The sequence below is a fragment of the Lontra canadensis genome, unplaced genomic scaffold, assembly GCF_010015895.1.
Source record: "Lontra canadensis isolate GAN:19392208 unplaced genomic scaffold, GSC_riverotter_1.0 scaffold33, whole genome shotgun sequence".
Classification (NCBI taxonomy): domain Eukaryota; kingdom Metazoa; phylum Chordata; class Mammalia; order Carnivora; family Mustelidae; genus Lontra; species Lontra canadensis.
Window position 1 is genome coordinate 237253 of NW_022631027.1, and position 25359 is coordinate 262611.

General features: G+C 34.2%; 1 protein-coding gene across 1 annotated transcript in view; it reads right to left on the reverse strand.

The window, feature by feature from the left end:
- The window catches only part of LOC116873440 (collagen alpha-1(XXIV) chain-like), a gene marked incomplete at its 3' end in the record, with an annotated part of 316096 nt that overhangs the window by 230237 nt on the left and 60500 nt on the right, over positions 1-25359 (reverse strand). The window contains exons 7-10 of the mRNA XM_032867266.1: positions 20007-20060; positions 16612-16665; positions 3986-4030; positions 6-59 (exon numbers count right to left, since the gene is read on the reverse strand). Of these exons, the coding sequence (XP_032723157.1) occupies positions 6-59; positions 3986-4030; positions 16612-16665; positions 20007-20060 (207 nt within the window). The remainder of the gene's footprint in view (positions 1-5; positions 60-3985; positions 4031-16611; positions 16666-20006; positions 20061-25359) is intronic.

A 25359-nucleotide genomic window follows, 5' to 3' on the forward strand; every position in this document is an offset into this window, starting at 1 on the left:
CTCACCTGCCTGCCAGGGTAACCACGTACACCAATATTACCAGTGAATCCTGGAATTCCCTGAAATAAAAAATGAAATAAATAAAACAATACAACAAAACCAAAAGAAGCCCAAGGAAACAAATTTGACACAACTATAATACACAAATTTATAAAGAAATTTTTCCCTACAAAAGTACTAAGGGGACTGCACATTGTTTCTCTGACTGTTTTCACCTATTTCAAATAGAAATGAGCCAAAATTATTAAATAAAACAATTAAAACTGTCCGATTAGGGGCTCTAAATGAGACACTGACTATTAATAATGGTAAAATCTAGGGTGGAAAAATCCAGCACTACATAAAGAAGATATTTATCCTAGAAAAAGAGTGGGTACATTTCTTAATAAGCATTATCTTTTTATATTGATTTCCTTCTTATTTCAATCATCTTGCAACTCTCCTTAAATGTCTAAGCATGACCCTCAGAAGATTAAAAGGGGCAGGGAACCTCAGAACCAACCTCTTCTTCCTTCCTAAAGTAAACTCATTCTGATTAAGAAATGGATATTGAGTGGTAAGTACCTTTATCATGCCACAGATCTATCTAAAAATTCAAACTAACTTTGGGTGGTAAAGTCATTTTAAATTGACAAATTTGTATTTTTAATTTTAAAATTAAAAATTTTAATTTTTGCTGAAGAACGGTGACTCAAAGGCATAAGAAAGGAAACTTGCTATACAACTGGGGGGTCAAGTGAGAAGAAATACTTCCACTTTGTTTTTACTTTCCTTCATTGATAAATCATTCATTCATTCATTAGTGTATCCAGAGTTTAGGTCTATTAAATAATAATTGAACCAAGGAAATGCCAAAAGAATGTATGCTGAACTGCCTTTACTTAAACTTAGATGGTGACAGCAAAGGTAAATTTCATGGATTACCTATTTATTATGTAAAACTCATTTCCTTCTTATTGTTTGTGAGAGATAAAAGACACTAGCCCTTTTCCCTTTTGCTCTGAAACACACAGAGAGTGCTACCTTCAGTTTAAGTATAGAAATACTATTAAATTCCTAAAAATTTGGAAAATCTATAGAAAGAACAGACAAAGGAAAAGCAATTGGAGGATCATAGATGAACATTTTTGCTCTCCCATTTTATTAGACATGTAGGCTCCTAATATATCTTTATCTCCACTTTTCTCAGACTCTCTCTCAATTTTGTTTTCTTTTCTCTCCCTCCTCTCCCACTTCCTCCAACAATTAGCATTTACTGAGTCCTTTTTATATGCTACTCACTATGATAAGCACATTACATTAACTTTATGTCTATGAGACAGATACTATTTTCTCTATTCTACATTTGAAGAAAGTAAGATACAGAGAAGTTATGAAACTTGCCCAAGATGCCACAGCGAGTAAGTAGCAGAGCCCGGATATGAACTCAGAACTCAGACAATCTGACCAAAGCTGTCATGTCATGCACACACACATACATACACATATATGTACCCTATATACATATAGACATTCATCTAAATATATATATGTTGATGAGTGTGTGTGTGTATATACATACATATATATATGACAATGGATAATTTAACAGAATGTAAATAAAACAGTGGCTTTCTGAGAAGTACAGAACAAAATTCTTATCTACATATGGAGAGATTTATCCTATGAATTTCAGAAATCATATTTCTATACTAAATATTACCTTATTAAAATAATGTATAATATATAATATTATATTCCCATAACATTCATTTAGCTCCTGTCATATGCCAGGCACTATTACAAGTATTTTATAAGTATTATCTTATTTACATTTGTCTAAACCCTATAAGGTAGGTATCATTATCCCTATTTTACAGATTAAAACATGAGACATACAGCGTCTGTCACCAGCGGAAAGTCACTCAGCTAGTATGTGGGAAGCCAGGATTTGAATCAGCAGGTCTAATTCCAGAGAAGACCATCCAAGGCTGCTTCTCTAGTGTAGTTCTGAAGTGAACGTAACTTCCAATAGTACTCTAGGAAAAGTCCTCTAATTATGAGATTTGCTCCAATCTATTTACAACAGCTTCCTTTATGCCTCATCCAATTCTAAAATACATAGGACTATATCCAGACATTCACAAAACCTTGTATTTGTGTATGCCAATAGAAAGCAGTGAAACCAATTAAAAGGGCTGTTTTTGTTCTGTAGGTCACTGTCTGGGAAAGGCCAACCACCACCCCTTTCATTCTTCTCCTAGGCAAATTAGATTAATTGAGCTCTATTAAAAAGCAATCTGTTTTAAGACATAAAGGAAATCTCATTTTGAATGGATTTTCATGGAGGGTATTAGGGCAACATGTAGAGATCTAACACATTCCAGCTGCGAAGAGAAATACAAAAAGAATTCCGGGGGATGGCTAAATTCTGCTCTCCTGGAATGGCAGTAAACAAAGTAAACAAGTAAGCCTTCAGCAGTCTTCTATGGCATAAACATGTCTAAGCCAACCACACCCTAAAATCACTGTGACAACCACGGAAGCTCAAAAGAAACTCAAAGCAAACACTACAACTTAAAATTCACTATGCACTTCAAAATGGTTAAAAACAAAAAAGTTGGCCCACTTAAATCTATAGATTGGAGCAATTTAGACACAAAGATCTATATCTAGACCCTGGAGAAATTAGGAATAGGAAACCTGCCCCAATCCCACTTCTAACACCAAGCATTAAAAGCACACACTCGGAGACAATCAGACTTCACTGAGAATCCCAGCACTGCTACCAAGTAGAATTAGTAAAGTGGAATAATAATATAATATATCACTTTACTTGCCATTTGTAGTAATTAATAATCCTGAGAAATTGTGCCTCAGGACTGAACAGAATGTACTGTCCCACTTAACATGAATAAAAGAGAAAATTAACTTTATTTCATTTATATCTTTCCTCGGGGACATTCTATCACATTTCTTTCTGGAGCTCTCTTTAGGGCTTCCTGAGGCTCTTTGCTCAATCTCCAATAATGGTGTCCATCACCCTAGTTAGTTCCTTATCTCTTACCCTTTTCACTGCTTTATTTATACTGACCTAGTACACATTACATTGAAAACAAGAGATATGGCTTTATTTTTTTTTCCTATGACATATATTATTTTCTGATGGGAGAGAGAAAGAATAACATGATTAAAAATTAAATAGTTCCCAAACTATTCTGACTTTTAAATATGTGCGTATGTGTATAATGGACAATAACATATGTGCTATTCTAATTTGGATTTTTATTAAAATTTATTTACATTCCCTTATGCAAAAGTCAGGAAATTAACAGTTATGAGTAGGCTTTTGTAAATAGGCAAACTCCTGAAACTGTATAAAAAAATCAAACGTGTGGGGCACCTGGGTGACTTAGTAAGTATCTGCCTGGTTAAGCGTCTGCCTTCTGCTCAGGTCATGATGCCGGGGTCCTGAGATAAAGCCCAACATCGGGCTCCCTGCTTAGTGGGAAATCTACTTCTCCCTCTCCCTCTGCCCTTCCCTCCCACTCATGTGTGTGCATGCACTTTCTCTCTGTCTCTCTCAAATAAATAAAATCTTTAAAAAAAAGTCAAATGTGTGAAAGAAAAAATGAAAACAAAAAATAAAAATAAATCAAATGTGTGTGTGCGTGTGTGCATGCATGTGTGTGAAAATGTGTGTTTTCTTGGGAAAGAGCTCATAGCCTTTATAACATTCTTAAAGGAGTTTGTGAACCTCAAACGTTTAAGAACTGCTGTTCTGGAACCTGTTACGCAGATAGTTAAAGTCAGTCAAGGATCTGGGAAAAAAACAAAAACAAACCTATACCATGAGCAACTGAAAAAGTCTGTCCTGCACTAAACAGAGTGAAAATCATTGAGGAGAAGATCTTAATAAGTATGGGAAAATAATCTCTCAGTGGAGTTCACCAATGTGTGTCATTTTTATTGGAGAAGATACAAGTTTTATAAATGAAGTACTTACTGGTTCACCTTGGAGTCCGGGGAGCCCTGGATAGCCTTTGAGTCCCTGCAAGGTTAAAGGTGAAGACATGCTATGAACCGTAAACTCATACAAGCCTAAAACTAAACAAAGGTTCTAAGTGCTTTTTTATCCCAACTTTTGGTTTCCTCATCAATGGCTTTTTATAATTTATTTCTTATTTATTTTTTTATTATAAGTAATTGAATTATTTGTTACTATCAACAAAAATGGCAGCATAGTATTAAATAGAGAATTAAAACAGCATCTTCTATATAAAGCTGGTATCCAGCAATGGATCTATTAAATCTTACCGAAGCTTTTTAAAGGCTGATTTTAGTTTATTATTTATCTATTATTTATTTTTGGAGAAGCGGGTAGGGTAGGAGGGAGAGGGAGAGAGAGAATCTTAAGCAGTCTCCATGCCCAGCATAGAGGCCAACACCAGGCTGTATCAAGTCATCTTTACTTTATTAACGCTGAAGCAAAATGCCCTCAGAAGTAATCTATTGGTAATTACTGAAAAACTGGCCCATAATCTGGCAGTTTTTCTAATCCAAATCATTGTTATCACACTCCATACATGACCTAAGAAAAATCAAAGAGGCTTCTCATAGATCCTATGAAAAAAGGGGTTTTATAGGGCTAAAAAATTAGTATCAAAAAATTTTTCCCATATACTGAACTCAAATCAAATCTTTAATCTCATTACTAATGCCCAAAGATATAATATAGATAATATCCTTTTTCTTCTAGAAAGGTCTTTGAGCAAGATGAAAGAAGTGGAACAAAAGAACAGGAGGAAAGAAATAAAGGAACACTTAGGAGTTAAATTGATTTGGCTCTAATCAACAATCAGTAAATCAATCTATAGTTTACTAGGTTTAGACATATTTAAAAAAAAAAAAAAGAAAGAAAGAAAAAGTTCCTTTTCTGTGGAACCTCATAGAACTTCTGGGTTTTTTGTGGCTCAGTCGGTTAAGCATCTGACTCTTGATTTTAGCTCAGGTCATGATCTCAGGGTCTTGAGATGGAGCCATGCATAGGCCTCTGCATTCAGCTGGGAGACTGCTTTTCTTCCTCTTCCCTCTCCTTCAAGCAAGAGTATGTGTATGCACATGTGTGTGTACTCTCTTTCTCTCAAATAAATAAATAAATCTAGCAAAATACAGAGAGTACCTCATAGGATTTTAAGAAAATTCTAACTAAAAAACTGAAATAATTTGAGCTCACAAATACCAAAAACTTGAAATTAATGTACTGCCAACTGATGATAAGTTTTTAGAATTACAGGATATAGAATAATGGAGTTAAAGAGTCATTCAGGATTAATCACTGAGGGCTTTATCAACTTGTATTAATGAATTAAAGAAGAAAGTAACGCTTTGGCTAGACAATGAGGAAATTATAAGAGGTGTCTATTTGAAAAATAAGAAAGTGATTTAAGCAGCTTCTGAGATATTAAACTTAAAGTAACAATAAAATGCTGAAGTAAACAGATCTCTTGGGAACCAGAGAAAAGATAGGAAAAACTAAGAAAACAAGGGTAGAGACTAATTTTTTTTGTTACCTCTCTATTGTATGTAAGCGTATTAGTCACAATGAGGTAACAAAAGGAAAAAAAACAAGAGGGCAGAGGAAAAGGCCTGTCCTGTGGGAGCTTGGACCTTTTGTGTTTAGACTATTAGAAAGAGAACACAGAAGTGGTCATGAGAAAGAAGGAGGGGAAAAAAGAAGGGGGAAAGGGAAGAAAGGAACTTCATTGAGCGACTATGTGCCAGATGACGTACCAGCCATTTCCAAATACTTCCATTGATTCAATGGCAATCCTACAAAGGAATTATTTCCCCCATCTTTATAGATAAGAAAACAGTTCTAAGAATTAAACAATTTGACCAAAGTGATACAGGTAGCAAGGTAGAATCATGCCAGTTTGACAATTTATCAAGAATTGAATATTTTGTCCTTCTACTTATTCTAGATGCATGTAGTTTTCAAATATAGACTCATTCTCATCAATAAACACAAACATTAATTATAGATCACCAAGACAAATCAATCAAAAGAATTATATATCTCATAAACATGGTGTTATCAAAATCACTCATTTACCAACAGCATCTAACAGACCCAATGTTTTGACTCAATTTTGCTCTGAGTTTATACTTTTTTTGAGACAGCTAAATATCACCCTAATTACAAAGCACAAGACATCTTGTTCTCAGTTGTTCAAGTGTTATGTGAGATGCCACAAGTAAAAATATTATCAGAGCTAAGTTTCTTCACTTTTTATAATAGAACATAAGAAATGTCTTCAGCATTAAGGTAGTGGTGGTGGCTCCCTAGGGTGGTATAGCAGCTCTAGGAAGGTGGGGGCTAAGAAGCTCCTGAGGAGTGTCAGGAAGAAGATGAGGAACAAGGAGCCAGGGTAAGAGGCATACAGGTATAGAAAGTTCTGTCATAAGCCTATTTCCTTTTCCTTTTTTTTTTTTTTAAGTATGCCTTTATTTATTTACTTATTCATGTTTATTTCTGTGAATACTTGAGTCTAACCACATGCTTCCCTTTCTTTGGCTACCAGGTGTTTTTCTGACCAGAGTTTCTTCTCTCATCTAGCCCATGATGAAACAGAATGCAGTGGAGTTACAACTTCTTTTAATGGTCAACTAGACATGTTAAACATGGTATCTTCTGTATGTACAATTTCCTTTGAAGGGTTTGTCCCATATCCAGAGACTTTAATAAGGGGGCAGCAATAGTCATGATCTTTTCTTCATGATCTCATTCCTACTCCATCTCAGCCACAGAACCCAACACGTGATCTAAAGGAGACCAATATGAAGTCTGACCAGTAGCCAAAGAAGTCACTTGGAGTAAAGAGCTTTGCCTGAATGGGAACAAGTCAGGTGAGTCAAATCCTTTTTTTAATTAGGTTAAACTATTTTTTAAGAAGAAAAGAAAGAAAAATTCAGGTACTTAGCAGTAGGGGGGGTGCTGAATTTCCTTTTATTGTTAGCATTCGGTGGTTACTCGGGTCTATAAGAAAGTCAGTACTTTTTCTTTTTTTCTTTAATTTAGCTTTCATTGAATGAAAAACAAAGGCATATTCATGAGTTACTGTGGGCTTAGAGGCATAGGAAGAACTTAAATAAGATTGATGTATATATCAGAGAAAAAACAGATTCAGGCATATGATATAAAATAAAGATAGAGACTCTGAGATGTGTAGAATGGAAGAGAATGTGTCAGGTGGAAATTTTTATAGTACCGTGAAAGATAATTATAAATCAGATTTTAGAGGTAGAGTAAGAGATGGTATATAAGCTCCTTCAGAGTTTTAATTGAAGTTCTTTATTTTATTCAATGTGGTATCCTCAGTGTTTAGAACAGTTCCTGGCTCACAGGAAGTGCCCATTAATTAATTTATGATGAGACTTGGATGTATGAATGAACTGATAGAGAGACTTGAATAGATTTTAGTTGAGTAGATAAGAGATTCTAATTCTTTTTTTTTTTTCTTTTAAGATTTATTTATTTATTTGTTTGAGACAGAGAAAGACAGAGAGGCTGTGGGAGTGGGCAGAGAATCTCAAGGAGACTGCCTGCTGAGCACGGAGCCTGATGCAGAGCTCCATCTTGTGACCCTGAGATCATGACCCAAGCCCAGATCAAGAGTTGGACACTCAACTGACTGAGCTACCAAGGCAACCCAAAAACAAATTCTAAGTATCTTATATTACATCTCAATTCTCTCAATGTTAAAATGAAAGGTAAATAAGTAGGACAAAGAATGTATTTGCTACTTTTTAATGTGATATTATTATATCTTTAATACACTGGAATTATTACCACTATCGTAGAAAGGCCTCCATTTATTTCCTGTATCTGTGACTATACTCCTTATTTATTTTCTACTTTAACACCAGTCTGTAAAGTTTTTGAAAGCAAGGGGAATAAGTTCCTGGGAAAAATGCCTACATTTAAATTTTGGCATAGCTACAGTCTAGGGACCTAACATTTTATTTTTAAAAATCAGTTTATAGTATAGTCTTTTGGAAATATTATTTGGGTCACTGTTTTCTATACTCACATAGGAAGAATAACAAAAAAGTCGAGTAAATAACAACATACAATTTTTATCGGATGAATATATTGGAAAAAAAAAAACTGATGTGAACATATTCCTTAAGGTATGCCAATAAGAAAATTTACAAACTCTGTTTTTAAGCAGATTAAATAATAAATTCAGTAGACATAGTAGAATCAAAATCAGAAATATTAAGAGATGGGAAAGAAACAAATTTCAAGTTATTTATATATCTGAACTTGGCCCAAGTAATTAAAATTTTGGATACATAAATAAAATGTTTATCCATAAAGAAAATAGTGGTACAATTTATACGCAGGCCATCCTCATTTGGCATGGTACTAGAGGACCATAAAACTGATCATCCAAACTGAAACCATGCAAATCAATATTAATTATGGGAAAAACTATAAATGTTCTGTGACTTTTAAAAATTTTTGTCAAAATGTTAAAAATTCTGCCAGTTACAATTGTGTAGGGAAATGAAAAACAAAGTTAAATTAATATTTAGAGTACAGTGTAATTTAAAACATTAAAAACATTGAGAAAGTATCATTTCTTTAAAAAAATTACAAATAGTAGTTTGAATAGAGCTGGCCTTCTTGTATAAATTAACATACTGAGCAAGCATATTTTGTAAGCTTTGGCAAATTGTCAAACTCCTTTCCAAGTCTGGATAGACTTTGAACATTTTATCCTTTGTACTGTCAATGTCATGAAATAGTTCCAAAAGTTCTTCTACTGTGGAGCTTTTTTTGCTGGTGTTACCTCTGGGACATCTGTCATATTCATCACAACACTTTCCTCATTTATGTCAAAAAGTTATCCTTCACTATGTTCCTCTGGCTACATCATGTAGAGTCTCTCAAATAACAGCCATGTTCCAGAATCAACTATTACATCTATAATTCCATTTGTTCAACTCTAATTTTAAGTCCTCTGTTATCAGTACTCCTTTATTTTGCTGTACTCTCATCTTTGATGGTCAATGACACCTTTTGATTATCTATTTGTGTAAAATATCACATAGGTTTCTCATTGAGAGACAAGGAAGCAACACACTATACACTTTGCTGTCTGTGCATCACCAACAGATGTGCGTGAACAATCACCAGCAGACTGAATGAAATGATGTGACCGGTGGTTAATCTTGATGCATATCTGTTATTTATGTAGTTTTTGTAGTTTATTTTGTTTTGTAGGCTGAGGAGACCATAGCAAATTTTGTACTTTTTGCAATTAATCACAGTTAACAGTTGTTGTAAGCGAAATTTGAAACACATTGCTGGGAGACTGGTGTTACTTAATTAAACATGGTTACTGAAATCTGTATACATGGGAACCATGCAAAGTGAGGAATGCCTGTGTGTATATATATATATATGTATATATATATATATATATTTTTTTTTTTTTACTAGAAGGAACAGACTTATACTTACTCAGATAAGGATTTTTTCCTATGTATGAGGAAGCTTTCCCTATGGTAAAAGACAGCTTCAGTATTGTTGCCCTACCATTCTATCTTGGCTCTCCTTCTATAGACTTCAGGTTTCAGAAAAGTAGAAGCATCCCTTTCTGGAAGCCACAAAAATACCAAAGAAACTGGATAGTAGATAATTTGCCTCTGGCACTCCCTTTCTTAAAACCCTCCAGTAGGTCTCTATTACCTGATAAATAAATAGATATGAGTGATACATGATACAATCCTCTATAAGTTGGCATCTGAATACCCCTCAAGCCTTATCTCCTGACACCTCCTGCTTCACACTTTATAACCCAGACACTAGGAACTGCTTCTTGCCTGTGAGCCTCTCTTTAACACTGACACCTGTGTGTTAGATGGTATACACAGGTCTACTAAGGACAGTAACATCAGGATAACTGCTGCTCATCCTCGATATGCAGGTCAGATGTTGCCTCCTTCCCTGGTCCCTAAACTCTCCCACCTCCTGCCCTTGGAAGTTTAGGTAACCCTCAACCATGTCCTATAATAACCTTTTCATATCTTCACTTTTACCCTTGCAATGGCATAATTCACTTTTGTAATTTACTTTAGTGTGCTTTCTTTTTTAGACAGTACACTGTCTAAAAAAGTGTTACCTTATACCTTATTTACATAAGGTTTCCTGAATGAATTACAAGGCAAAAAGATATGACTAAAACAACTGTAGCATTCCAGAGTTAGTGACAGATTTTATCTCCAAAAGGAAACTGCTCTTTCGTTTGAGACCAGTTCCCTGGAACTTTTGCTTCTGTCTAGTGTCAAGAAGCTAAGGAAAGGTGGGCTAACCTTGTATATAATCATGTGAAAGGCAACATCACTTAGAGATTAGCAAACAGGTTAACTAGTTCTACTCAGCCTACTTAAAATGGATGAAATCCTGAAAAGAGGACCCAGGAAAAATAAGATAGGAAAGAAGGGGCATTGATTTGAAAAGCAGACACTAAGGAAGAAGATGACCACTAGGACTGCGTGGAAAGGGCACAATCAATTAAACTTAGGAGCAGCAATGTTCAGTCACTAAGAATACATGTCAGACACTAGGCTGAGATATCACAGTGAATAAAATATAGTCTTTGCATATAAGGACTAAGTCACTAAGTCACTCATATATTTTTATATATTTACATATATTTATATATTTTAACCATTGTTACTTTGCTATTGAAATCACTATTAAATTTCATTTCTCTGTAATATAACAGTATTAGATTAGGTAATTCCAACTTTCCAATGAAACTTGTCAAACACTACAGGACTCAGTGTAACAATACCTTGAGGAATACAAAGGCCTCTAACCATGTTTTGGCCAAAATAACCAGAGGAAACTATGGCAAAATTGAAAAACAGTGATAAGATGACCATAAAAAAAGAAACCCTAAGCAAGAAATCAGAATGAGATGAAAATCAAGAACTATGAGAATGTAAGCCCTTCTTGGGGGAAGGCAATACATTTCCTTAAGTCCTAAGAATAAGAAGTTTAAATTTTTAAAAAGCAAATAAATAGGAGGATCCCAGGTAAATGGAGAACTTGAGGGGATTCAAATTATAGGATGAATATCACACAAACCTCTTTATTCTACCTGCCTCTCCTTCTTGGAACATACTTCCCTCATGCACACAGCAGACTTGTGCCAACTTTTGCCCCAAACTCCTCACAATACTGACCCACTAACCTGCTTTAATCAGCACTCAGTTTTTACTCTGGTCCCATCAACTCTAGTAACAGTCCTTCTCAATTATTTCTCATGGAGAAAAAGAGTATGATAAACTAATTCTCAAAATGGTGCTCCATGACAGATAACAGCTTTTTCTGAGGACACAGAATTTTTTTTTCAGATGTCTGGAAACTGAAGTACTTTTAGCCAAATGAATTTATCCTTGATGTTAAAATGTCAATTATAAAAGCCGGACAGAGGAAAATATCTTTGGACACAGGAAAGTTTCCAGAGTCCCGCAAATTACACCACTCTGGTAACCAATGGCTTGCCTGTTGGGGAGCTCAGTAGGGCACCTACTGTAGGTACCTCGTAGCAGTAGTCCTAGCTCTCCACGTCCCCTCTGTATCCCCCCATCAGTGGGAACGGGGGATTGCAGAGAAGATGGCCACAGTGGTGCCTGCAGAGCCCCTATGCAGCAGCATTTGAATTCGACTTTCAGTACTACACTTGGATTGGAAACTAAACCCAAATAAAGTGCAGTTTGCAGATTTTTACCAGGATAGTGGGCAAGTGAGAAAAGAATCTATAGAGATAACTCTATAGAAACAATAGAACTCTCCTTATTTCCCTCTCCAGGCACCCAATTTATGCCAATCCGGACTTTTTATTGTTGTTCTCATGGACATTCAGTATTTTAGCTCCTTAGCACTGTCCTTGCTTTAAATAGATTATGAAAAACTGTATAGTTTTTGAGTGACTAATAAATCCCAATGCATGCCCCTTGATACTTTCACTGTTCTTTTCCTTTCCAACTTCTTAAAGATATTTACTGTGTACCTCATATGTAATGGAATTTTTTTAAATAATTGAAATAATTCAGTAAAACTAAGAATTCACACTGATTTGTAATTATTGCTAAAACCATAGTAGTTAGTATTTTTGATATTCAGAAAAATACTGCCATACATTATTCATAAAAATCTGTATTAAAATGTGTGTGTTATATTTCACAATTGCCGTGAGTTGTATGTCTGTATGCTAAGATGTGCTTAACTGCTCCCATCTGGTTTATCCTCTTGATCATAGAAAAACTGCTCCAATTGAAATCATTGTTAATGCTCTTACAATTTTAAATAGCAGACTTCCAATGTTAATATAGCAAATGATTGGCTATATTAAAAAACAATTTAAAACTCCATCTGGAGTCCAAGCTCAGAATTATGATTCTTGTCCTCCCTCCAGCACAGCATGCACTCTGGATCCAACTTATCTGCCTTTGGCACAAATTTAGACACTTAGTGGGAAATAAAAACATACTTCAGTTCCTAGGAAAATAAGAGGACACGAAGGTGGCTAAATTGAGGCAGTGTAACCAGTCAATCTGGGGAAACACAGTGCTTGTTAAGATGTTAATACTGGTTTAAAAAAAAAAAAAAGTCGGGAGGAGAGAGATAAAAAAAAATAAAAGGAAAAGAAAGAAGCAAAATAAACTCTCTGAAGAGTGAAAAAAAAATTGCTACTGATTTATTCCCTTATTTCTCTCAATATTACTTGTGCTTTCTGAATGTTTTCAACATCAACCTTCTGTTTATTTACCTCAGAAGTTTTCACAAGCTCTCACTGTGTTCCACACGACTTTTTGCAGCCATTTTCAAGACGGCTTGAGTACAGCTTATATTAAAAGAATTTTAGTATTTCCAGAAAGTTCCAGCAAAAAGGAATAATGAAGTCATTATTATCTGTCATCCAAAACTATATCTGTTCCCTTGGCTCTCATGAAAAACAAGACTTTACTTCCTCTTGCATACATGTCTGGGACAGTGAGAAGTACTGAAATACACATCTAAGAAATATTAACTTAACAAACTAATTAGTGGGGTAGCAGTATTTGAAGTTAGCAAGAGAAGTCATATGCTAAACAGGCCTGGATTTGAGTCCTAACTCAGTCAATTAATAATTCTGTGGCCTTGGGTAAGTGATTTATACTAAACATTCTGTTTATCTCGATAAGGTTGGTTTTTTTTGTTTTTTTTTTTTAAGATTTTATGTCTTTAGTTATTTGAGAGAGAGAGAGAACGTGGATGTGTGTGCACAAATGAGTCAGGGAAAGGGCAGAGGGAAAGAGAAAGAGAGATACTCAAGTAGACTTCATGCTGAGCACAGAGCCTGAACTGGGGCTTCATCTCATAACCCTGAGATCATGACCTGAGTCAAAACCAAGAGTCGGACCCTCAACTGACTGAGCCACCCAGGTGGCCCATAATGAGTTGTTTTTAAGATGCAAGGAAACAAGGCTCAGGAGAGCAACTGGAATATTGTACATAATAAAACAGCTACTATTGATATTAGCATAATAAATGTAATAATACTTCAGAAAATAGTTTAATAGATAAAAAGATGGAATAGACTCCATATCAATCAAAACCCAAGTACCTTATTTATCTCTCATAATATGTAAAGAATAGTTAAAAGTGCAGAGGATTCAGTAGCAGTAAGTTTCTTCTCTAAATCCTGCCATAATTTTGAGTGACCATGAGCAATTCTCTTAACCTCTCTGGGCTTATCTTAGATTTCTCACTTACAAAGTGAATAACTTGAGTTCTCGTCCTGATGTTCAGAATTCACCTATCACTAACACTATGGATAGAAATGCAAGGACAAAAGAAACAGGAGCCCCAGGTTACAGCTAACTTGAGCCATTATTCTAGGTTCTCCTAGCATGGATCCTGTTTGCAGAGAAGTAAACTAGAATGAATTAGGTAGTTCAGAACATGAGCCAAAATCAGTGAATTCCTTAAAACAGCTCATGATTTACCTGAACATTTTACCTAATAATTGGTCTTGCCCTTTCCCCTTCTATAAAAACCACAGTAACAGCCTATCAAGCTCATTTTGAATGTACTTCTTCTGTGTATTCATTTTAAAACAAGACATACACACAGTGTGATAGAAATTCGTCCCAAGACTGCTATGTGGAGAAATAATTTGGTTTAGATTGACTCCTTATGTCCTTTCCCCAAGAATATTTATTTTTTTTAATCTTTATATGATTTCTATTAATAGCCACACTCTATTTAGAAAGAGGAAAAATCCTCAGAAAAACTACAAAATCATTTCAAATGTTTCAGCATTGTTCCAAACTACTATCAAATCGTAGTAAACCATGAACACTTCATTTAACAGAAAGTAATTTTGTTTCTAAATATTCTCAATTTAGGGCACCTGGGTGGCTCAGTCAGTTAAGCAGCTGCCTTCTGCTCAGGTCATGATCTTGGGGTCCTGGCATGGAGCACCCACACTGGGCTCTCTGCTCAGTGAGGAGTCTGCTTCTCCCTCTCCTTCTCTGCTCTCTCTTTCACTCTCATTCTCACTCTCTTACTCTTGCTCTATCTCAAGTAAATAAATAAAATCTTCAAATAAATATTTTCAATTTTATCTCTAGAGAAAACTAAGCTACAGCTGCTATTTGATCACTGGTTCCTATACAATCAATTTTAACAACAACAACAAAAAGGCAGATTTTAAGTTTAAGAAATCATTAAGAGGAAAAGAAGTCTGTGAAAGATAATTTATAACCCGGTTTGTTTAAAATAATGCTGTATTTCACTTTACTAAACTTACACAGACCAAAAAGCATATATTAGTCTTAAGATAATCTGCTTTAATGGCTAAAATTAGACTTTTCCAGTTTTTCTCTATAGACACTTCTTTATATATTTTTCTACACAATAACCATTCAACCTTTACTTAGAGTTCCTTTTTCTGAATTACTAATTTCATGAACCACTGGCATCATTTAGCTTTGGAAAGTAATGATTAGTTTTTCTGTCATCTGCAGTATCATTCTTCAGGATGAAATAACTGTATATTTAAAAGCAAATAAAATAGTTAAGATAATTTCCATGAGATTGTCTCTATTTGATGCTATTCATCCAAACAGTTTCTTTAGAGGTATACTTAGTGGTAAGTATACTTAGTATATATACTAAGTAGCATTAATCAAACAGATTCATGACTATCTATATCAAGACCACTTTTGTTAGAAATGATCACTCTCCAGTTTTCTGACTCCACAGGAGCAACCAACAACCTCAAAGAAGTTATCAGGTTCTAAGCACTGTCTATGATGAAGATTAATCTGAAGGCCATAAAAATAATGATAGTGGAAGAAAAAATACAACATGAGATCAAAATCTTTCTCAACATTTTAACATTCAGCGCTTCAGCAGGAGTTATGAAGGAAAACAGATAAGGTCAGATTTCTAAAACCAGATAAAGAGCTGATGGCTAACAGTTATTAGGGCTTTGTTTAACACTTTTTGTCTGACACTCTTTGTCTGACACTGTATTGCATGGATTATCTCATTTCTTGTTCCCAAAACCTCCCTATGAAACGGGTAGTATTATCTCCACATTTTACAAATGAGGCGATTGAAGGGTAGAGAGATTAAGCACCCTACCCAAATCAATGGGACCTAAAAAATGGCAGATGGGATTTGAACCAAGTAACCAGAGCCTAAATAACACTTCCAACCTAAATCTCCCAAGAGGAAAGGAATATGACACACTAAGACATCAACACACCTCATTATTATTTGTTATTTCGATAGCCATACCAAGTCAGATATTGCCCTGCAATATTTTGGGGCCCTTAATACTTTGAAAGATATTTTTGATCTTCCTTTTCCCCTGTAGAAAATGAACAACTCAGTATTTGGGAAAAACAAAACAAGCTGAATATATAGAGGAGAAATAGGAAATTGCACAACATATTTTCTTCGAAATAATTTTAGCAATTGTGTTAATATTTTTTACCTCAGAAAAAGCTTAGTCATATACATACCACTACTGTTTTTTACCAGTCATCCCCAATTCTCACTTCTTTCCTACTCTTCAGGTTGCACATTCTCATGTATATCAAGACAGAGAGGATTATTTCCTAAGAAAATAAACTAAGGGTATATTTTAGGGTAAATTATTTTAGGGTAAATTAAAAAAGGGTATACCTATAACCAGGTATATCTCACTTCACATATAAAAGTTGAAGAGTGACTTCAGAGTTTCAGAAGTGGGTTATGCCCTAATATTAGAAAAGGAAGAAGAAGAGAAAAGCTTCAACATTCTATCAGTGACTTTAACTTCTTTCCCCACATGAATTTTGTCCCCATCATTAACTGAAGGGTTTTGTTTTTCAAGGGTTTTGTGGGCTCCACTTTCATGGATGAGGACAGCATCTTAATTTCTTTCGCTGAAAAAAGTAATTTAAAACAATGACTTTGGGCACAACTTCAAAATGAGATTTTAAACAGTTTAAGAGCTTCTAGACCCAGATGACATCCAATTATGTCAAAGTAAAACTATGTGTTAGGGGTCTTACCTTATCACCTTGCCTTCCAGGGGGCCCCATTAATCCAGAAAGGCCTTGATTCCCCTAAGAACAAAACACAAAAGGAAGTTTAATGTTATGAAAAGGAAGTGAAAATTAGAATTCCCTTGCTACAGGATTTCATCTTGGACATCAAAACTTTACTGCATTCCTTTCTGATCTTCGCAGTCCGCCTCAAGTTCCACCTCTTTTCTGAGTCCTTTTGAGACTTTTTCTGAGGCTCCTGGTATTTCTCTCTTCCCACGCTGAGTGCCACTGTACTTCCCCGCCTCCATACTCCTGCTCCTTTTTCCCTGATGCTCTTTTCTCTAGGAATGAAAAAAACTCCCCAAATTCCTATAGTTCCAAGGTTTACTGTGTTTAAAAAAAAAAAAAGTTTACTAAAAATCCTGCAAGCACTTTGTGTGGCAGCTGCGGAGGGCTGGCTGCCTCGTAGCAGGACTCCCACTAGGAACTGGGTTGCGGGGAGCGAGGGTTCGCCTCACGAGGCACACCAGAGGAAGGGACACTTCCGCTTCCGGCTACACTGGTATTGGCTGCTGCACGTCTGGGAGTAAATGCTGTGAAAATTTTGGGGGAGGACGCATGTTTGGCTCCAGCAGATGGGACTTCACCTATTAGGGCGGTCCATCCTCCTGATCCTGCAGATTTGATGAGGTCCTCTGAGCCCATCTTAGGATAGGAGGGAGAAAGTGTACTCATGTGAGGGGGAAGGAGTGTCTGGCGGGTAGAAGTGACGGTGGGAAATACAGAGGAGGCTGTGTAAACTGACAAAGAGAAAACACCACAAAGGAATGGGAAGATAATCTTGAGGCACTTTGCTGCAAGTGGTTTTTCTTTACTTCCCTTCCCCTCCGTCTTTCTGCTGCAACAAATATATTGTGTATTGAAAAAAAAACAATGTTGTGAAAGAAAAAAAGGGTACTTAGGTAATAATCCTAAATAAACTCCTTAAGTGATTGTATTGTGTTTAACGTTTACTGCACTATGTACTTTAATATGCCATCAAATTAAATAATCAGAACAGAAAAGAATGTTTCTGATGATGAACAATCTAATACCTTTCCATTTGTACTAACTTCATTTTAATACTTCTTGACATTTTACTAAGATGGCTTCCATTTGTGATGGGATGACCATTTTATACAGATTTTTTTTTTTTTTTTTTTTTTTTTTTTTACATTCATTACTCTGATGTGGGGAAAGAAAGCTGCACTAGGAAACAGGTTATTAGAGGCTTATCTCCTTCCACTAGGTCTAATCATGGGTGGATCACTTAGATTTCCTTTTAAAGATCCTCCACCAGGAAAATGAGAATAATATCTCACTTGACTTATAGGAAAGGAAAAAAAGAAAAGCACCATTTAGTGGTTATTTTTGTGTGCCACTGAGATCCCAAAATGGGTTAACACGTAAACATGCTCTATGAGAGACATTCTTTAATACATGTTCAATGCTGAAGGACTAGACCCTGCACTTCTTTTATGTTATCACTGACAGTATATTTATTGTAAAAATGGCTAAGTGATTAAAAATAAAACATAAGTGTTTCCCAAACCCCTCAACTCTCACCAATATGATGTTCATATTTTATTTGTATTCATAATGTATGTGTATAACTGATATCTTGCCTCCTTAGTTTGAACCTAATCTTAAATGTAAATACAATGTCCAAGAAATGTTTTTAAATTTTACTATTCTAAAAATACATCTCTCAATTTTAAGAGTTGGATTTCACTTAAAGCTCAATGGCAATATATTATTAAATCCTGTATCTTACTACCTTACTCCTATATAGTATGAACCATAATTAGTATATGACTAACAAAAAGGGAAAAAAGACTGACATACTTCCAAGCCTCAATTCCAATGCTGAACCATCCTATATTTTATACAGATACTGTACACATACCAAACCACCCTGTATCTTGTACAGGAAAGTCACAAGTGAAGATAAAACCAAGCATTTGATATAAATGTGAAGGCTTAATTTGGGGGTTTAAAGAAGTCACCAAAACAGAATGGGCTTTAATTTTTAAATTTTAAGTAAGAAATCAAATGTTCTATATTTAGATTTTTAAAAGATGGCATTTTGTTTCTCAGATTGCAGGATATTTTTCCCCACAATAACTAAGGGACCAATGAAAATAAATTTCTAATAAATTTCCATTCTCTTTCTAAATTATTTATATTCAGTGAACTCAGTTCCATCACAGGAATAAAATTCTCAAGATTCTAGATTAAAAATTTTTTGAGGACTTACTTTTTGATGTAATACCTGCAAAGTTCATTAAGATTTTTTTTTTTTTTTTAAGTTTACAAGAGTTTCTGTAAGCCAATTAAAAGATCAGATTTCAGGGGCACCTGGGTGGCTCAGTGGGTTAAAGCCTCTGCCTTCAGCTCAGGTCATGATCTCAGGGTTCTGGGATTGAGCCCCACATAGGGCTCTCTGCTCAGCCGGGAGCTTGCTTCCCCCTCTCTCTCTACCTGCTTCTTTGCTCACTTGTGATCTCTCTCTCTGTCAAATAAATAAATAAAAATATTAAAAAAAAAAAAAAGATCAGATTTCAACCCAGGAACCACCAAAATTACTCAGGGATTCCAAAAGTTTGTGAATGTATACCATACAAAGAAAAACATCCTATAATTGTATCACACTTGTCCAAATAGAGATTCCCAGATGTATTCCTAAAGACTCCAATTTTATTCAGACTCACTAGAAAACAGTATCCTCATCTTAACAAAGATTTTGTTGCTAGCTTTATTCAAAATATTAGTTTCTTTTTACCTAAATGTGAATGTGTATGTTTTACAGAATTACAATAAAGTGAAATGCATACTAGACTAAAAGTCAAACAAATATATCATTAACTTAACCACTTACTATCAATGAGTCATTTAAATTCTAAGAATTATGTTTTCCTAACTGGAAAACAAGATAATAATGAGTGCTTCTCTCAATTATTCAGGACTTGAAAAGGATAACGTACATGGAACTAGTCTAAAAAAGGCACAAACGGCATTAAAATTTATGTATTAATGTGTGTATGCCTTTTAACAGCAAATTTTTGAGATTAGGGTCACATACTGCTCTAATGTTTCACCCCACCCATCCCTAAAGGGCAGGTAGCACAATGGTAGGCCACAGTAGACACCCAATAAAATAATGTGAATATTTTAATTAATATATTAAGCTGATGATATAATTTATTTTTCAAATATTTCTTCCTTCATTCAAGTTCTCTACCTTCTCTGTCTGATACCTTCTCTAGTTTTCTATCTCCTCCATCTGATATCAAGCAAAATCTACATTTTAAAAAGGTAAAAATGAATTTTTAGTGCATGAAATATATTACCATGATTTTATTCCTTGGGCAACTAATTACCTTTTCTCCGGGTACAGCTTGACCAGGGGAAAATCCTGGATCTCCTTTGGGGCCCTAGGTAAAATAATTATAAAACACTTTGTAAAGCATAAATTATACACAGTATAACACACTTCTTCAATTGAATGAATTATAAAATGATATATATATATTATATGGTATTAAAATTATTTTAAATTGAGATGGGCATGCATTATTTGCTTTTTTATTGTACATTTTTATTAGCCTCATTTTTAAATCCTGAGAAGACTGTCAGACATGGATGATTTTAAAAATCTAATAGTTATGCTACCATTGAAACATCTTTCCTTAAGGGACCTATATAAAGGCTCCATTAACATCCACTTTTGTGACATATTCAGTTATAACTCCTACTTTAGCATTGGAAAACTAGTCACTTTTAGTAAAAAAATCTGCTTATAATTCTTAAAATTTTATGATACCATTCCAAGTTTAAATATTTTCCAAAATCTTACAATGTATATACATTACTTTTGTAATAAAAAATAAATCAGAAATACCTCTAATTGCCAAAATATATATAAAAATAGATACTTTTCCTACTTTGGGAATCTTATATTTTACATTTCAAGAGAAATATGACATTAGGTTTCAACGAAATTTTTTTGCACAATATTAATCTTTCTTACTATGCTTACTGGCAAAGGATCTCTTTTTCTATTCCCATCTCATAAAATCAAGAGGCCACAATTCAGATTCTCTATAATTCTAATTATGATTTCATTACCATTCTCAACTAGTAATAATTTCCATTCCTAGAGAGTTCTAAATGCTATTTTCATTCTATGAGAAATAGTCATGAGTTCTTCCACAAATTCAGGGATGCTTTCAAATACCACTCAAACTGAAGAGAAGAAGGAAGACAGAAAGGAAAGTCTTTCCTGTTCTCCATTTTATGAGTCTTCCCATTTCACAAATTAGAAATAAATCCTCACTGGCTAAATGGCCTATATTCTTGAATCAAAGAAAATTTTTAAGGAAAGGTTGTTTTCCAGGTTGACCTCTCCCTTTCCATAGCTATCTCAACTTCTATTATTAAGCCTACAATTTTAGGCCATTGATTACAAAATTATGGAACCTGAGAAAGAGCTTTAATGATATCTCAATATTTAAGAACTCAATCCATTCTCCAGAAAAAAAGTTAATATAGTTAGAATTTATAAGAGATATTATAGCTTATCTAGTAAAACACATTTTATAGACAGAGGAGCAATGAAGTTCAGAAATGTTAAATGACTTGATTAAAGTTGCTTAGAAAAGTACTGGCAAACTGGGTTAATTTTTTTTTCTCATATCACAATGTCTATTAAATAAAAATCATACTTATTGGTTTTAATGTATTACAGTCTTTTATTATAAAACCTGGCCAACTGATTTGAGGCAATATGTACAAAGAATTTTTGAAGAACTTAAGAAATGATAGCCCTTGAGAATTTTAAATATAATAAAATTCTTACATTTAAACTTTAAATATAATAAAATTTTTACTTATAAATCACATTAAAAATTCTTATTTTTAGGTTCTTTCCAAATTTCCTATTATCTGTCTACTTTCTTTTATCAACTAATTTAACATTTCATCCTCATTAGAAAAAAACTCTGAGAACATGGATAAAAGTAATCAACTGATCAATAAAAATCATATTTAAAGAAAGTGTTTTCTTATTCATAAGGCTTACGTATCTAGGCAACATATTTAAAGAAATACATGCTAAATCTCTTTTATTCCCACACAAATGTGCTTGAGTTTATTGATCAACTTGTTCTACAACCAATTCTAGTCTTCATGAAGGGAATGCTCTTAACTTGGCCAGTAGTGGGTTGGGATCCTCCTTAGTATAAAATGCATGAGCAGAGATTATTGAACATACCAATTTTACCTAATGTCAAAGAAGTAGGGTATATTTCTCTGCATTAAAAAAGACTCCAAAATTTCTTGCTTTCTTCCTCATTTTGTTTTAATTCTATGACTCCCAACACACTTTTAGTCATACTTGATTGGCTTTTCAAATCCCCTTTCAAATCAAAAAATAAATATAATTACTTTGACTTTCAATACAGACTTCTACATGACTTTTGTTAAAGGAGCTATATATCCTTTTGAGTGTAAGAGGAAAAGGAAATTGCCTATTCTTTATTACTCAAAGAATTCTCAAAGTCCCACCTATTCTACTATCCTGCTATATAGTCTATATAGCAGACATGGATGATTTTATAAATAATTTTTCGGCACAGCTCTTTCAGACTATTTATTGGGTCTCTGAGGGCCCTCTGTCTAGTGAGGAAAACTTCTTAAGTACTAGACCCATTAACATGTTAGAACAGATTTATCAGATTAGAGACCATTCAATATAATGGAAAGAACACTGGGACTTAGAGTGAAAACACTGAACCATTTAAGTTCAATGGTTTAATGGTTAAATGGTTCAATGGTTAAAAGTTTAACCATTTAACACTGAATCATTTAAGCTCTCTGAATTCGAGATTCCTCCTCTATAAAATGGAAATAAGAATAATATCTGCCTAGTTTAGCTTGTAAGATATAGGTAAAATTCTCTATAGAGTATATATATGTAAGTATTAAAAATATCAAGACCAGAGACAATCATTAAAATCTATTTTACAATTATTTCCATCTTAAAAAGCAGAGAATACAATTTGTGAATGAATCGTTGATGAAACAGCAAAATTTAAATAAAAAGAATTTGGAATTAAGAATTCAAATATGGATGAGCTAAATTAGGAGAGTCCCATAAAAGAAACACTAAGTGACATGATCTTGAGGTAACATCACTTGAATATTCCTCACTTTAACATTACAAATAACTATATGACCTCCATAATACTTGAAGCATAAAATTTGAAGCATTACATTCTCTAAGCAATACTTCCTATCTTTTTAGCTCACTCTCTAAGCAGCCACAACAATTATTTGACCTACTGCAACTGCTAATATGTGATCCCACCATATTTTCAGTGTCTCATCCCCATGTGGCCTAACTTCCAATCCTTAAGCAGTCTAAATACCAAGGTCTGACATTATAATCACTTCCTTGCATACATAAGTGGCACCACTTTTTCTTTCTCCCTCTGTCTTACAAGCTTATCTAGAAATTCTTAAATCTAAACTCACCACCTCTTCTGTCCCATCCCCTAGTAGCTAAATGTGACTAAGAGAAAATAATCATGCTGACAAACCTCACTTTAAATTCATGACTTTTTACATTAATTGGTTTTGTTTTCTTTTGTTTTTGATATGTCTAATAATTATCTTAGTCAATTCACTTTTCCATTTTCATAGATAATTATTTCATAACTCTTGCTCTCCACTCTAAGTGGGTGATCTTGTTTTTAACATTTACAAATTGTCTCAACCAAATCCACTACCCACATAAATCTGTTCCAAAATACTCTGCCTTCATTACCAAACCCACTATTCTCTCTCAATTATTTTCTCTCATAATTGGTCCATTGTCTTCCCTACATTATTTTAATTTTTATTTCTTCCCAGGATAATTGATATCACCAAGTAAACACACTGTAATTCCTCCAATCTTAAAAAACAACTTTCTTTGAGCTACATCTCCCTTCTCTGCTCCATTACACTATTTTGAGAGCAAAACTCCTGTACTAATGAGGAGACTTCTTCCATTCTCTCTTGGACTTGACCCACTCAGGTTATTGTCCTTACCCTACCTCATTGTCATTCTTTCTCAGTCTCCTTTGCTAGTTCCTCTTCTTCGTCCTAATATACTAAACTCTGGGATACTCAAAGATTGGGTCCTTGGAAAATTCTCTGTCTATATACATCCATAGGTCAAAATACATAAAACAATTATTTGAATGCATAGGAGAACAATCAAAAAGCAGGACACACTGGAGGGGATTCAAGAAAAGAACCGCACTTGGTACAGTACCCATTTAAACAACTTTTCTTCCTCTTCTTCTTCTTCTTCTGGAGATTTTATTTATTTACTTATTTGAGAGAGAGAGAATGAGAACAAGTGAGCATGAGAAGGGGAAGATCAGATGGAGAAGGAGACCCCTTGCTAAGGAGGGAGTCTGATGTGGGACTTGATCCTGGGACTCCAGGATCCCAGGACTCCAGGATCATGACCTGAGCTGAAGGCAGTCACTCAACCAACTGAGCTACCTTACAACTTTTCTTCTAAGGACCCTCCACAGTCTGCATGGAATGACTAGAATTCAAGCAGAAAACCATAGATGTTTTGGCTAGTAGTGTCAGAGGAGAGAGTGTGAGACTACCTGAATAACTGTAAGTTGAGATGGGAAATCCTAGAGAAAAAAGAAAAGAACAGATGAAAAGAAATGAAAAAAGAAAGAGGACAGCTTCCCCCCAAAATCTAGATAAAGACTCTCTTCAATTCTTGGCTGATCCTAAATGTGGTTGCATGAGATGGATTCTGGAGTTCACCAAAAAGCAACAACCAGAAGGCTAAAATAATTGAATATAAATTTTAGCTGCAGGCCACAGGGGAAATAATTTGGGATTTGAGTCACATCACTTTAAGGGACATGGTAAATGCCTTGGTAATCACCTTTCCATCGAAATTCAGGAAGGGCTATACTTTAGAAGCAAGCATTATATGCTTGGACTAACACTAACACTATAAGCAAAACTAAAACAAATCTGTCCCTTAAAAAAGTTGCCAAAACCTATACAAGTTTAAGATGGTGAACCAGTTATTTGTTATTTAATTAATAATTTAAATAATTGTTATAAATTATTATTTATAAATTATTACAAACAATTATTTATAATAATTTAAGCAATTATTATAAACAATTATTTATAATAATTGTTTAAATTATTAACTAAAATAAATAATTTAAGTTATTTAATTGTAGAACAAAAAAAATCAGCCATTATCAAAGGATTTCAGAGAAAGTTAACAGAATCTAAAGTTCTTCCACATATTAAACATAATACGCAGTACATAATCAAATGTTTCTAGGCATACAAAGAAAAGCAAGATCTGACCTGCATTAAAGAGAAAAGTGGTCAATACAAAGAGACCTCAAAAGGATCCATATATTGGAATTAACAGCAGAGGATTCTAAATTGACTATAATAAATATATTTAAAGATGTAAGGTAAATGATCATCATAATTAGTGAACACAGAAATATCAGCAGACAAGTGAAAACTACACAAAAAAGAACAGTAGAATCCTAGAACTGATAATATAGTATCTGAAATGAAAAATTTTCTGGATGAGATTAACAATATATTATAGAAGGCAGAAATTAAGTTTAGTAAACTTAAGGAGAGATCTATAGAAATTAACTAATCTGAAGTAAAGAGGAAAAA